Below are 16,303 nucleotides of genomic sequence, written 5' to 3'. Positions count from 1 at the left end.
CTACCTACAAAGGAGGAGCTGTGAACATCTAGTACGACGAGGTGCCCGATGAAGAGCTCCAACACAGGAGGTTGGTGGCACCTTAATTGGGGAGGACATTCTCGTGGTAATGGCTGGAGAGGAGTGATGCCATTCCATTTACTCCGTTCCATCCATTATTATGAGCCGTCCTCCCCTCAGCAGCCTCCTGTGACTGCTCCAGGGCCTATCTATCAGATGCACCATCAGTGCTCCCTCCGCTCAACATACCACTTTTCCGAACTGCCTATCACCTGAAGTTATGGAAGAACAACACACAAGCGACTTGGAGAGATTCTACTTGTAATGAAAAGCCAGTGGTGGAAAAAGTACCCAATTTTCATACTTGAGTAAAAGTAAAGATTCCCTAAAAAAAAAAAAGTAAGCCAGTAAAATACTACTTGAGTAAAAAAAATTAAGTATTTGGTTTTAAATGTGCTTAATAAGTATCAAAAGTAAAAGTATAAATCATTTAAAATGTCTTATTAAGCAAACCAGAGGACACGATTTACTTGGTTTTTTTATTTACTGATAAAAAAAGGGGCACAGTTCAACACAGACATACTTTACAAATGATGCATTTTTGTTTAGTCAGTCCACCAGATCAGAGGCAGTAGGGATGACCAGGGATGTTCTCTTGATAAGTGTGTGAATTACACAAATTTTTCTGTCCTGCTAAGCATTCAAAATGTAACGAGTACTTTTGGCTGTCATGGAAAATGTAAGGAGTAATTAGTACATTATTTTCTTTAGGAATACAGTGGAGTAAACGTTGTCACAAATATAATTAGTAAAGTACAGATACCCCAAAAAACTACTTAAGTAGAACTTAATAGTATTTTTAGTTAACTACTTTACACAACTGTGAAAAGCCCAATATAAAATCTATATATTATTATTATAAGGGCGGCCGGTAGCCTAAAGGTTAAGAGCGTGGGGCCAGTAACCAAATGGTTGCAGGTTTGAATCCTTGAGCCGACTAGGTGAAAAATCTTCATCAGTGCACTTAACCCTACTTCTGTAAATTGCTCTGGATAAGAGCGTCTGTTAATTGACAAAAATTATTATTATTACATTTCTTATCCAGCAGGTGGAGCCCCATGGAATACCACCCACTAGGGAATAATACTACGTCATACAGCCTTAACCAGGAAGTGGGAAAAACAATCGGCGAGAAGAGTGACACCATAGCCAGTAGTTAGTCTGAAACGTTTTAAAAGGACATTATTTTCCATATAGTTTAGATCCCAGAATGTCGGTGTTTGGGAAGCTGTTCGGCGGTGGGGGGAAAGGAGGGAAAGGGCCGAGTCCACAAGATGCGATGCAGAAACTCCGAGACACAGAGGAGATGTTAGCGAAGAAACAGGACTTTCTAGAGAAAAAGATTGACCAGGAACTCATAACTGCAAAGAAAAACGGCACAAAAAACAAACGAGGTGAGTCGCCAACTAACATCACATATACATCTTCACGATTGTTGTCTAACTTGGCTAGCTAATGAAGCTAGCTACTTAAAGTTCGCCTGTATGTTAACGATAGCAACTAGCTGGCTAACTAGTCAAAGCAGCTAACTTAGTAACTTTCCGAGTGGCCACGGCTGTCACTGAATGTCAGGGCGAGCCTGGCAACCTATCTCGTTGCCACAACTGTGTTAGAACAGCTAAATTTCATTATCCCCGTGTATAGGTGCGTTCTGTGTTAGTGACTGCTATCAAGCTACACCATCAACAAGTTAGGGGATTTTGTGTGAGTCATGAATTTGCCTGTTTGTCAAGAGAAGGGAAGGGGCCACCCTTCCATTGACACAGTATCTACTTAAAAATATGTATTACATTTGTAAAGCGCTTTTCATGATACAGAATAATCTCAAAGTGCATAAAATGTAAATACAAACCAAATATTAGAAGAAAAAAAATAGACACGGCTACTTCGCAGTTAAAATTGAGACACTAGAATCATAGGGACTAAGTTAGTGCTTATTAATTAATTTTTTCACCTTTATTTTATGACTAAGCTAAACAAAGTTACACGGCCTGTAGTGATTTTATTTAACCAGGTAGGCCAGTTGAGAACAAGTTCTCATTTACAACTGCGACCTGGCCAAGATAAAGCAAAGCAGTGCGACAAAAAACAACACAGAGTTACAAGTGGGATAAACAAAAGTACAGTCAATAACACAATAGAAAAATCTATATACAGTGTGTGCAAATGGAGTAAGGAGGTAAGGCCATAAATAGGCCATAGTAGTGAAGTAATTACAATTTAGCAAATTAACACTGGAGTGATAGATGTGCAAGTAGAAATACTTGTGTGCAAAAAAAGTAAATAAAAACAATATGAGGGTGAGGTAGGTAGTTATATGTACAGCGATCGGTAAGCTGCTCAGAAAGCTGATGCTTAAAGTTAGTGAGGGAGATAAGTCTCTAACTTCAGCGATTTTCTTTATTTTTTTATTTTTATTTTTATTTTTATTTTTTTTTGTAATTCGTTCCAGTCATTGGCAGCAGAGAACTGGAAGGAAAGGTGGCCAAATGAGGTGTTGGCTTTGGGGATGACCAGTGAGCGTGTGCTACGGGTGGGTGTTGCTATGGTGACCAGTGAACTGAGATAAGGCGGAGCTTTACCTAGCAAAGACTTATAGATGACCTGGAGCCAGTGTGTTTGGTGACGAATATGTAGCGAGGGCCAGCCGACGAGAGCATACAGGTCGCAGTGGTGGGTAGTATATAGGGCTTTGTTGACAAAATGGATGGCACGGTGATAGACTGCATCCAGTTTGCTGAGTAGAGTGTTGGAGGCTATTTTGTAAATGACATCGTCGCGGATCGGTAGGATAGTCAGTTTTACGAGGGTATGTTTGGCAGCGTGAGTGAAGGAGGCTTTGTTGTGAAATAGGAAGCCGATTCTATATTTAAGTTGCTTAATGAGTTTCTTAATATGAGTCTGGAAGGAGAGTTTACAGTCTAGCCAGACACCTAGGTATTTGTAGTTGTCCACATATTCTAAGTCAGAACCGTCCAGAGTAGTGATGCTAGTCGGGTGGTCGGGTGCTGGCAGCGATCGGTTGAAGAGCATGCATTTAGTTTTACTAGCATTTAAGAGCAGTTGGAGGCCACAGAAGGAGTGTTGTATGGCATTGAAGCTCGTTTGGAGGTTTGTTAACACAGTGTACAAAGAAGGGCCAGATGTATACAGAATGGTGTCATCTGCATAGAGGTGGATCAAGGAATCACCCGCAGCAAGAGCAACATTGTGTGTGTATATATATTTATATTTTACACTCACACACAGAGAAAAGTTGGCCCAAGAATCTGCCAGAGGTCCGGACAACAGGCCCTCCGATTTGACACACTGAACTCTATCTGGGAAGTAGTTGGTGAACCAGGCGAGGCAGTCATTTGAGAAACTAAGGCTGTTGAGTCTGCCGATAAGAATACGGTGATTGACAGAGTCGAAAGCCTTGGCCAGGTCAATGAAGACGGCTGCACAGTACTGTCTTTTATTGATGGTGGTTATGATATTGTTTAGTACCTTTAGCGTGGCTGAGGTACACCCGTGACCAGCTCGGAAACCAGAACGCACAGCAGAGAATGTACAGTGAGATTCGAAATGGTCAGTGATGTTTGTTAACTTGGCTTTCGAAGACTTTAGAAAGGCAGGGCAGGATGGATATAGGTCTGTAACAGTTTGGGTCTAGAGTGTCACCCCCTTTGAAGAGGGGGATGACCGCGGCAGCTTTCCAATCTTTAGAAATCTCGGACGATACGAAAGAGAGGTTAAACAGACTAGTAATAGGGGTTGCAACAATGGCAGCGGATAATTTTAGAAAGAGGGTCCAGATTGTCTAGCCCAGCTGATTTGTACGGGTCCAGGTTTTGTAGCTCTTTAAGAACATCAGCTCTCTGGATTTGGGTGAAGGAGAAGCTGGGGAGGCTTGGTCAAGTAGCTGCGGGGGGTGCGGAGCTGTTGGCCGGGGTTGGGGTAGCCAGGAGGAAAGCATGGCCAGCCGTAGAGAAATGCTTATTGAAATTCTCGATTATCGTGGATTTATCGGTGGTGACGGTGTTTCCTAGCCTCAGTGCAGTGAGCAGCTGGGAGGAGATGCTCTTATTCTCCATGGACTTTAGTGTCCCAAAACTTTTTGGAGTTAGAGCTACAGAATGCAAATTTCTGTTTGAAAAAGCTAGCCTTTGCTTTCCTAACTGACTGTATTGGTTCCTGACTTCACTGAAAAGTTGCATATCGCAGGGACTATTCGATGCTAGTGCAGTACTTCACAGGATGTTTTTGTGCTAGTCGAGGGCAGTCAGGTCTGGAGTGAACCATGGGCTGTATCTGTTCTTAGTTCTACATTTTTTGAAAGGGGAATGCTTATTTAAGATGGTGAGGAAATTACTTTTAAAGAACAACCAGGCATCCTCTACTGACGGGATGAGGTCAATATCCTTCCAGGATAGTAACCTAATACTGAGTGCCAACAGAGAGGCTCCAAGGGACTCCTGTCATTGGTCGCGTTCCCCTGTTCAGACGTTGCATGCCTTAACCAGTGGCTGCGTGCGACGTCATTGAGTGTGTTATCGACTGACAGAGTGCTATAACATAGGATGGGGTTAGCTGAAACATAAAATACCTATCCAGGTGTTGTAACATCTGGCAGGCGTCAGCAACGCCTGAGCAGAGCAATATGCCCAATGTCTTCAGTAGTGTTCATGACAGACTAGCGTAGCCCAATAACGGACTAAAGGAGCCTGACGTTAGTCCTTTTAGTCCAAGGACCTTACATGTTCTGTTTAGAGGCGAATTTAACCGGTTTTAACACAGTTGCGGTTTACAGTATTTTTACTTGTTTCCAAAACCGTACCGCAAGCGATGCGTTTTAACGTTCCCCCGGCCAGAATATACTATCTTTAATAGGCGCTAAATGCAGTTAGCGTCTAATAACGAGTTAAACATAGATATGACATAATATAATGGTCAAATATATAAACGCAACATATCAATTTCAAAGATTTTAACTGTGTTACAGTTCATAAGGAAATCAGTCTAAATTTATTAATTAGGCACTAATCTATGGATTTCATGTGACTATGCAGCTGTTGGTCACAGATACCATAAAAAGAAGTAGGGGCATGGATCAGAAGACCAGTCAGTATCTGGCATGTGACCACCATTTGCCTCATGTAGCGAGACGCATCTCCTTTGCATAGAGTTGATCAGGCTGTTGATTGTCGCCTGTTGAATGTTGTTCCACTCGTCTTCAAAGGCTGTGCGAAGTTGCTGGATACTGGTGGGAACTTAAACACGCTGTCATACACATCAACCCAGAGCATCCCAAACATGCTCAATGGGTGACATGTCTGCTGAGTATGCAGGCCATGGAAGAACTGGGACATTTTCAACAGATCCTTGCGACATGGGGGCATGCATTATCATGCTGAAACATGAGGTGATGGCGGCGGATGAATGGCACGACAGTGGGCCTCAGGATCTTGTCACAGTATCTCTGTGCATTAAATTGCCATCGATAAAATGCAATTGTATTTGTTGTACATAGCTTAAGCCTGCCCATACCATAACCCCACCGCCACCATGGGGCACTCTGTTCACAACATTGACATCATCAAACCGCTTGCTGCCACAACGCCATACACGTGGCCTGCGGTTGTGAGGCCGGTTGGACGTAGAAGGTGGCTTATGGTAGCGAAATTAACATTAAATTCTCTGGCAACAGCTCTGGTGGACATTCCTGCGGTCAGCATGCCAATTGCACACTCCCTCAACTTGAGACATCTGTGTCATTGTTGTGACTAAACTGCACATTTTAGTGGCCTTTTGTCCCCAACACAAGGTGCACCTGTGTAAGGATCATTTTAATCAGCTTCTTTATATGCCATACCTGTCAGGTGGATGGATTATCTTGTCAAATGAGAAATGCTCACTAAGAGGGATGTAAACAAATTGGTGCACAAAATTTGAGAGAAATAAGCAGTTTTTGCATTTTGAACATTTCTGGGATCTTTTATTTCAGCTCAGAGAACATGGGACCAACACTTTACATGTTGCGTTTTATATTTTTGTTCAGTGTAGTTAGCGGTTATGTATTTACTCGCATGATAGTCCTGGGGGTTCAGAAACGCTGTGACCATGTCCATGGTTCCGGGAATCGAACCCACTAATCACTTCAAATCCCCTTTCACTACGCACAGCGGCCCTGCAGGCCTTGAAAAGGAAGAAGCGGTACGAGAACCAGCTTACCCAGATCGATGGCACATTGTCCACCATCGAGTTCCAGAGGGAGGCGCTGGAAAATGCCAACACCAACACTGAAGTGCTCAAAAACATGGGCTTTGCCGCCAAGGCAATGAAGGCTGCCCATGAAAACATGTAAGCAAGGGCACACTACTTGTTTATTAGCTTTGGTCAGGTGCAGTCATACAGCTCTTGTATTTATTCAAATCTCTCTGTTCCCCTGTCCGGTTGTGTTAGGGACATAGACAAAGTAGATGACTTGATGCAAGACATCACTGAGCAGCAGGAGCTGGCGCAAGAGATCTCAGATGCCATCTCAAAACCTGTAGGCTTTGGAGAGGAGTTTGATGAGGTAGGTGACAATGTTCGTTGCACATTGTTCTTTATTTGTCTTATCAGTGCTGTTAGTTCAATAGTTGACCAGATATCACAGAGACTGGGATGTTCTGATTGTCTTGCACCATAGGATGAACTCCTGGCAGAGTTGGATGAGCTAGAACAAGAGGAATTGGACAAAAACTTGCTGGAGATCGGCGGGACAGAAGATGCCCATCTACCCAATGTGCCTTCTACTTCATTACCCTCCAGACCTGGTGAGTCCTTTGGAATATACAATAATACAAGCAAATCCTCCATGGGAACATTGTATGCCACGATTACTGTCCCAACAGAACATGAAATAACTAATTGATCTATTGTTATTTACCACTTTATTGCTATAAAACATTTATATTTACCACATTTACTCAAGTAATTCACTGTCTGCATATTTTTTTTATTTTAGCCAAGGAGGATGAAGATGAGGATGGCATGTATGACTTACAACGCTGGGCGATGGAGGCCATATAGTTGCATTACTGACACCACCTGCTGTAGAAAGGACTTATTGAATATGGTTGTTTTGTATCCGAGGAGAACCAAACACCTTCTAAAACTAGCACTACGAAGGCCAATGCTGTAGGTTCTGTTTTCCTGCCCAAAACTATAGAAAGGGTACCATGGCCTTGCATGAAAAGATGAAGTATAAAACCTGTATAAAAGCTATAAACAGGATGTTTGAATCAGAATTTAAAAAATAAAATAATAATAATCTCAATAAGTTTAGCATAATCAATACCCGCTCTTGCATTTGGGCAGTTATTGTAATATCACTTAACTGTTCTGTTGCCTTTGTCTGTGGGATGTTATGAACATCACTGACAGACAAATTTACATTTTAATACATGGGAGTTGCAATGTCTATTTTTCCGACTTAAACATATTTATCGTGTGGCGTAGTGGGTGTGGTCTGGATGTTTTTATTAGTACTTTTTGTTTAATTTCTACCATAATAGGATGAAATATGAGCATGCGCTCATGGTAACGTTTAGAATGGTCTATTTTCGGCATTGTTACTCTGAAACTTTTGTTTTACAACATTTTGACTATTCCAACTCCAAAGCATCCTCACCATGTGACACTTGTGATTTGAAGGAAATATCTAAATCGTTTATATTGTTGCTGGCACAGGTTTTCTTCATGTGCTAAGCATGCAATGAGGGAACATCTTAATACACCGCACAGCTTTAGAGAAAGACGAACTCCACCCTGTTCTGTTGTCTGTCTTTTCTGAAAAAGTTTCTTTTTAATTGTATGTTGAAAAAAATGTCAACATTAACTGCAGCAAAAAAAATAAGATAATGGTTTGTAATGACTAGATTAGTAGATAGATATAGTATCAACATTTTGGATTTGAGGATTACTTAATTTTTAAGCAATGTATTAAAACAGAAATACATAGGAAAAAGACAATTAACAAGGATAAGCATGTTTGCATTTCTATGGTTCATTTATCCAGATATAAACATTATTTGGAAAATCATTAAAGTTTTGGATTATTTTATTGTGGGTGAGGTTTTTCTTGCTTAGGGATCCGTGAATTCAAAGTAGAAAAGCATTTTTAGGTGTTTGTTTAGTTTAATGTGTCTGATGTTGCTGTAATTTCAGGTAGGGAATTTTGAGTCCAATCATTTTTTATTTGTCACATGCTTTGCAAACAACAGGTGTAGTCTGAAATGCTTATGGGCCCTTCACAACAATGCAGATTTTAAAATAGAAAAATAATAGAGAGGAATAAATACACAATGAGTAACGATGTCTTCACTATATACACAGGGAACCAGTACCGAGTCGACATGCAGGGGTACGAGGTTATTGTGGTAGAAATGTACAGTGCATTCGGAAAGTATTCAGACCCCTTGACTTTTTCCACATTTTCTTACGTTACAGCTTTATAAAATGTATGAAACAAATCTGTCTACTCACAATACCCCATAATGAAATAGTGAAAGCAGGTTTTTAGAATTGTTTTAAAGGTATTTTTTTAAAACAATACCTTACTTAAATAAGTATTCAGACTCTTTGCTATGAGACTTGAAATTGAGCTCCGGTGCATCCTGTTTCCATTGATCATCCTTGAGATGTTTCTACATTTTGATTGGAGTCCTCCTGTAGTAAATTAAATTGATTGGACATGATTTAAAAAGGCACACATCTCTCTATATAAAAGGTCCCACAGTTGACACTGCATGTCAGAGCAAAAACTAAGCCATGAGGTTGAAGAAATTGTCCCTAGAGCTCCGAGACTGGATTCTCTGGTCTGATGAAACCAAGATTGAACTCCTTGGCCTGAATGCCAAGTGTCGTGTCTGGAGGAAACCTGGAACCATCCCTACGGTGCAGCATCATGCTGTGGAGATGTTTTTCAGCGGCAGGGACTGGGAGACTAGTCAGGATCGAGGGAAAGATGAGTGGAGCAAAGTACAGAGAGATCCTTGATGAAAACCTGCTCAGGACCTCAGACTGGGACTAAGGTTCACCTTCCAACAGGACAACGCAGGAGTGGCTTTGGGACAAGACTCGGAATGTCCTTGAGTGGCCCAGCCAGAGCCCGGACTTGAAACCGATCAAACATCTCGGGAGAGACCTGAAAATAGCTGTACAGCTGTACCCCATCCAACCTGACAGAGCTTAAGAGGATCTGCAGAAAAGAATGGGAGAAACTCCCCAAATACAGGTGTGCCAAGCTTGTTGTGTCATATCCTGGAAGACTTCAACAAAGTATGGAATACTTACAGTACCAGTCAAAAGTTTGGACACCTACGTTTAAGGGTTTTTCTTTATTTGTACTATTTTCTACATTATAGAATAATAGAAGACAAACTATAAAATAACACCATATGGAATCATGTAGTAACCAAGTGTTAAACAAATCAAAATACATTTATACTTGAGATTCTTCAAAGTAGCCACCCTTTGCCTTGAAGACAGCTTTGCTCACTCTTGACATTCTCTCAACCCGCTTCATGAGGTAGTCACCTGGAATGCATTTCAATTAACAAGTGTGCCTTGTTAAAAGTTAATTTGTGGAATTTCTTTCCTTAATGTGTTTCAGACAATCAGTTATTTTGTGACAAGGTAGGGGTGGTATACAGAAGATAGCCCTATTTGAAAAATCCTGGAACAAGTAGGTACTTTAGACTGGTACTGTATGTAATTTCAGTTTTTTGTTTTGTGCTAAAATGTCTAAACCTGTTATTGCTTTATCATTATGGGGTATTGTGTGTAGATTGAGGAACAAAACTATTTAATACATTTTTGAATAAAGATATTACATAATAAAATGTGGAAAAGGTCAAGGGGTTTGAATACTTTCCGAATGCTTTGTAGGTATGGGGTAAAGTGACTTAGGCAACAGGATAGATGAGCAGTAGCAGCCTCTTGATAGTGGATACCACTGATGCATGTACACATAAGGGATGCGTTTACACAGGCAGCCCAATTCTGATATTTTTTTGACAATTATTTGCATATCTGATACCTATCTGATCTTTTTCCTAATGTGTGAACAGCAACAACGAAAAAACACAAGCTTATCTCTTGACTTCTGAGTTATACCACCTCCATATGTGAATCTGAATCCTGATCATAGAGAATGATAGAGGACTCTAGTGCCCGAAAGCCTGTTATAGCATGGGCATCGCTATTGACTTCCTCCATTTTGAAGTAGTCAACTGGGTGGGATTTCCTGTCGGTTAAGGAAGGATCACATAATTCCATCCAGGTCATCAGGATGGACCAGCCAATGAATTATACTTGTGAACAAACATCCCAGTACTACAGGTGGCAGTAAATCACCAACCTTGGCTTTATACCGGTTCAAACAACACACTCCTGGTGGCTGTATGCACACTTTCAGTTTGTTTACCAACTCATAGTAGACAAAGAAAACGGAGATGGCCTCAATGGTGGTGCCCATGCGCTCACAAAAGCATGTGTGTCCAATAGGCCAAGTTTCCCCTAAAGTAAATTGAAATAAATTTGCCAAAATTATATAATTATTTCTGTCTATACAGAAAGAAAATCATTCTAAATACTTCACCAGAGAGCATGAGAGTCAGAGGAATTGAGGATAATTAGCTTCTTTAAAAAAAATAAAAAAAAGTGTGGCAATAGGCCTAGCTGATTAGCTGTCAGTGAAAATCATTAAAATATATGTTTAGATCATTTGTCTTGAGTATAATTTAAAATGTTGAGACAAGAAGGGGAGGGGTATGTGGCAAAGAATAGGTGGGTCTCTCTCCAGAATGCATGCTCTCAGCTCTCCAGAATTCTCTCAGCCGTCTCCCGACAATTCTTGCACATTTGTTGTTTAATTGTGTTAACTGTTAGCCCTTTATTTTTTCTAAAATCCCTATTACATATGTCCCCAGTAGTAAATGTACCATTAATCCCTGTATTTTGGTTACATTCATTTCTGTTAAATATGCACTCTGGGATCTTAAGCACAAGAAATGTGTAACATATCGCACAAATTGGATTCGTAACATATCACATGTATTTTCAAAATGAATATGATATCACACAAAAAGGATAACATAGTACACAATTGGATGAGTAGTACACAAAAAACTAGGAACCGTTTTGGCTAGTGAGCACCACCTTCAAACTACTGGCTGAAATGATACAAAAGTTGGAGAGTGCATCTTTAATGCATGTATTAATTAGTCATTTAATGTTCTCATTCTAGGAGTGGATTCCCCCCCAGAGTTCACAACCTGCTACACTTGTGAGAAACAAGTTTCAGTTCATTTCATAACGATAATTTACTAGTTTTGTAAATGTTTTCATTGTCTTTTATTTGGAGTGCTCCATGTGAGCAGTGAGCATATGTCTGGTTTCGCTGTCCTGTTAATGTTGAGGCAACATGCGCCCGAGCACACAGAAGTACCTGGACGTTTTGTTAACCAAGTAAATCTCTAGGACAAGGTGACATTTATCAATATATTCAGCTCTATTTACTCTCAGATTAGAAAACGCTGATTAGCACCACAGTAGACCTGTAAAATTACAAATCTCTGCAACCTCCCGCACGTCATCTCCAGCTGACACCTTTGCAAACAGATATTGTGTCAATTTAAAACTTGCACAAGACAGTTCACAGAATTGTCAATTTAAAGGCATGTAGCCAATTTATTCATTACTACATTTAGCTAACATTAGATAGTTAATCCAGAGATTCTTACCTTTGCCTCCATTCGGCAGACTCATCCAGATCATCATGGCATTTGTAGTTCTTTATGATAGCCACATTACCAGCTGATTAACATTTAATTTTGGGGGGGTAAATACAGGCAAATATCTTGACCTTATCCGAGACAGATTGACATGGTTTTCAAATGTCACACCATGGTAAGCCTACACGAAACACAGCCCTTATTTGAAGTGTTTCTAAAATCCCCTATGGGATAAATGAATACTGGAAAAACGATTGGAACCATTTCCTGTTTGACGGTTAGGTTGTATGGGTATTATGACTACTGTGGTATTCTTTCGAGAGGATTTGAAGCCACCTGTCGGCCATATTGGCATTTGGCACTCCCCAGCAGGAGCAGTCCTCCATAGGAATGAATGGAATTCTATAGTATTTCAATTAAATGTTTCAAGGATAAAATTACTTAAGTATGTTTTTGTTTTAGTGGGGACAGTAACATTAGTAATCTCTAAAAATACTACTTTAAGGAAAATGTTTTTAGATAATTCATCACATGATATCATTTTAAAGTATGCATTAAGGTGTCTGTAATATACTAAATGTAGACATTAATAAATGCATAGCTATAGCTTCCTAAAAATAAATTACAAAGTGGGGGAGTGCCAAAATGGAGGCACGGTGGCATCAACACAAGGCCCCCTATTACTAAATCTAGTGTTAATATAAACCATTGATGCAGACCCGCAAGCCACTGCTGCCCATGATGAGTTCTGATTTTTTGTGACGCCGCCACCATCAAAGTTGCCCACCATTGCCTTATATGAACATGTATTTCTAGATGAAACTGATTAAGTTTGGTGAAAAAGTGATAGTAGTAATTAGGCTACTTTGAAAACGATGTCTCAGATAAAAATGTATAAGTCGCAGGTTGATGGTTTTTGGGAGACTTCTAAGTTGCACCACGGCCACCATGGCATTTTTCTTAAAAATATATATACAGTATTTAGCTGTGACCTTCTGCTATCAGGCAGGTGTGAGGCAGGCTGTTGCTGAGTGAGTGAGTGGTGAGGAGGGCCTGAGTGGTGTGTATGGGGAGTGATTCAGGCCAGAATTCAGCCTAGTGAAGCTTCTGATACCTCTCACCAAGTCACCTAACCTATTCCTAGCGCCATAAGATACCACCATGAATAACATGGGCTGTCAACGGAGACAAGTTTTTTTCTAACGCGTTCACGTCACGTTCATATCACGTACACGTCATATAGATGTTCACGTCAGTACACGTGACACCGACACGTCACGTGTCAGTTTGCGTGTAAGTTTATTATGAAAGCTATCACCTTGAACGCCTTAAAAACATCTACGTGTACATCATGCGTTCACGTCATGTACACGCCACACTTACGCGTCATATGTTAGTTTGAGTGTCAATTTAGTTTATTATTAAATATCTTACCATAAACACCTTACAAACGTCTACATGTACATTATTTTTTTATAAATTTTTCATTGCCAGAGTATTCTAATCAATTTCATTTGTCGATTTAGCTCAAATATGGATTTCACCTCTAAAAAAAGATGTCTAGTTGATTTGCAGCCAGCCATGCCTATTTCTCAAATCAATATGGACAAGAGGGCTTCTTTGTTGGAGGGAGCCCTATTCAGAAACAAGATGTAGCCTAGGTCTCTACTGTCGCGTTTAAAACAACTCTGAACTCGGCAATTACGGAATTCACACTTCAGTGCGCTCAAGACAACTGGGAACTCAGAAAAAAAATTGCTTCCGCCATCTGGGAAAATAGTTTTGAATGGTCATCCAACTTAGAATTCCAATTTGGAAACTCAGGCATCTTTCTTAAACTTTTCGACCTGAAAATCACTGATGTCATGGTTTTACCTCGTGTCCCCCCCCCCTACCAACAACCCTCGTGTCCCCCCGTTTAACAGAGACAATCACTGTCACCATGCAATCCTTAGGCTATACATTTCTGTGGAGATGTCTTATGGTTAAAGGCAGGGCATGAATTGAGGGGGTATGTGAGGATATAGGCCTAACTCATTTTATAGAGAAGGGCAAAAAGCTTATGCTAACCCTTGTTTAATTAGCCTTAGAAAAAACAACGGTCCAGATAATAAATCGATCTAGGCTATAACAATGATTAACTCCTTGATTATGTCTGCATAGTCTACTACCCTATCGAAGGTCTTCCTAAGCATCAACATGGGTTGTTGGTAGGCCTATAGGCTTATGAAAACATTCACTTTTAAATGTAAAGCAAGTGTCATTATCCCACGTAAAATATGGTTGTTTTAAATGCTCCGCAATTATAGAATATTAGTGGTAGACTATGCCTATAGCAAAATAGCAACAAGACAGAAGCGGTATGGGTCTGTTCATAGACCAAACATCTTAACAGATAAACACATTAGCTGTGTTCGAATACCCATACTAACATACTGTATACTACATTCATGCTATTAGTTAATTTTAGTATACTGTAAACCATCGGTATCATTTTAGTTGAGCGTACTAGCGCTTCGCCTGTCTCCCGGAAGTTGATGCTGTTGCTATGCAACCTCTTGCTAGCATAACAAATGACTAGCTAGACATTTTACGATTTCGGGTGTGTTCGTGAATTCAAAACGTTGTCAGATTGTACGTTAGTAAATTCTGAGTGTAAACTCTCGGATCGCACACTGGACGCTCTGACCGAGGAGTAGATTTTGATCTGAGCGTTCTGACCTCACAACGGCAGTCAATCACCCCCAGCTAACTGGCTAACATTGGCTAGCTACTTCCAGACACAAATGAAAGTCTGACCATTTTACTCACCCTGGCAGAGCTGGTTAGGCTGTTTTCGTGTTATCTAGAGCTTTGGTGACTGTAACTGTGCTGCTGGCAACAATTTAATTACGCTTTTTTTTGCTGACGTTTACTGACACCGGCCATATTCAACGGGTGTGGATCATTCGCAAATTCATCAGTTATTTTGCACTCTGGCACACTCAGACGAGAGTGCTCTGAAATCGAAGTAGATAGACAAAATTAACAATGTCCATTGGGAACGCACAACGACTATACCACTTAGCTAAGAATGACGTGAATAATCAAGTCAATAAACGTTGTGTAACGTTAGTTAGATAGCATACAGTTAACACACTGCCTGGCAAGTTCGATGTATTGGTAGGTAACGTTAACTAGCTAACATACACTACATACTGCTGTAACGCTATGCGGTTCGTAAAGATAGGGTAGCTAACAAATTGTCAGCCAACATTACTTTATTACATTGTTAAACATTTTCTTAACATTTGTTATAATTATTTAAAGCAATGCATTTTTATCCGCTCTCGTCGAACTTCGGCTGCATATTTTCCGCAATTTTCTTCAAATCTGAAAACTTTTGAAACCACGTTCATTTTCTGAAGAATTGCATTATGGGCCCTAAAAGCACGGAAATAGTTTCCAGTGCGTGTATACTTCGTACCTTGGAGAATTTAGTATGACTTCCGGGAACTTTTGGCATAATAAATATAGCCATACTATGACCAATAAGTACAATACATACTCAATTTACGTCACAAATAGTAGGTATGAGTATTCGAACACATTCTTTTTTAGGAGAATCGCATTGAATCAGGCTATTCATTTGAGTACAGTTGCGTTCTTACGCATAACCTTAGTTTAAACGGAACCAAAAACATCCCAGACTATTTTGATCACAGATCATGATAAAGCCTGAATATTTCAGCTATATTTTTGTCATTCATTTAGCCCACTATCGCCTACAGATTTGATACACATGAAGGCCTATATTTAATCCGGATTTGACTAACGATAGCCTGACTAGGATCCTTTGACTTCTCCCCTCAGCCATGTTCCCAATTAGGCTAAATGTAGTCCTATTAATAAGGTTAGAATGTTTTCCGATTAGTGTGCATAGGCTAACCATTGTGATTAATGATATGTACTATCTTCTGTTTTTGTGATTAAACAGGCATCGGTAAAAAATAATAATTGTTTTCGATGCTCCTGCATGGGCCATTTGATGTTTCATTTGTTTTCCACAAATGACTATTGCTTTATACCTCACAACGTTTTTTAAGGTTAGGCCTAGGCCTATTCCTTGTAAATATTAGGCCATATCTATTGAGTGTAATTAAAAAAATGGGAGGGAATTTGTGTGTGGTGAAGACGCACCAAAGGCATGTTTCTGTCTCCCGACAAATGTGCGCATTTATTGTGTCATCGTGTGAATTGTTTAGGCTACCCTTTCTTTGTTCATGTTGATCAATTCCTCCTTATCTATATCACCACCAGTAAACGTTCAAAGTTAACTCCAGTCTTTTATAATCTACAATGTTGATTTACAGTCATTTCTGTTCATGCAATTCAAGCTGCTACACTTGATCAACAAGTTTTGTTTTATTTTATAACATTTACGAATGTTGTCAATTTCTTCGTTGTTTTGTCAATTTCTTTATCGCCTTTTGTTTGCATGT

General features: G+C 40.0%; 1 protein-coding gene across 1 annotated transcript; it reads left to right on the top strand.

Moving 5' to 3' along the window:
- Positions 1-1,119: 1,119 nt before the first annotated feature.
- Positions 1,120-8,149, top strand: LOC139557083 (charged multivesicular body protein 4b-like). The gene is made up of 5 exons (XM_071371439.1): positions 1,120-1,454; positions 6,225-6,402; positions 6,505-6,619; positions 6,734-6,860; positions 7,052-8,149. The coding sequence occupies exons 1-5, from the start codon at positions 1,271-1,273 to the stop codon at positions 7,114-7,116; spliced, it is 669 nt and encodes a 222-aa protein (XP_071227540.1). The 5' UTR covers positions 1,120-1,270; the 3' UTR covers positions 7,117-8,149.
- Positions 8,150-16,303: the final 8,154 nt, after the last annotated feature.

Source organism: Salvelinus alpinus, chromosome 28 (assembly GCF_045679555.1).
Source record: "Salvelinus alpinus chromosome 28, SLU_Salpinus.1, whole genome shotgun sequence".
NCBI lineage: Eukaryota > Metazoa > Chordata > Actinopteri > Salmoniformes > Salmonidae > Salvelinus > Salvelinus alpinus.
Note: the sequence above shows the minus strand (reverse complement) of the source record. Positions and strands in the feature narration are given on the sequence as shown.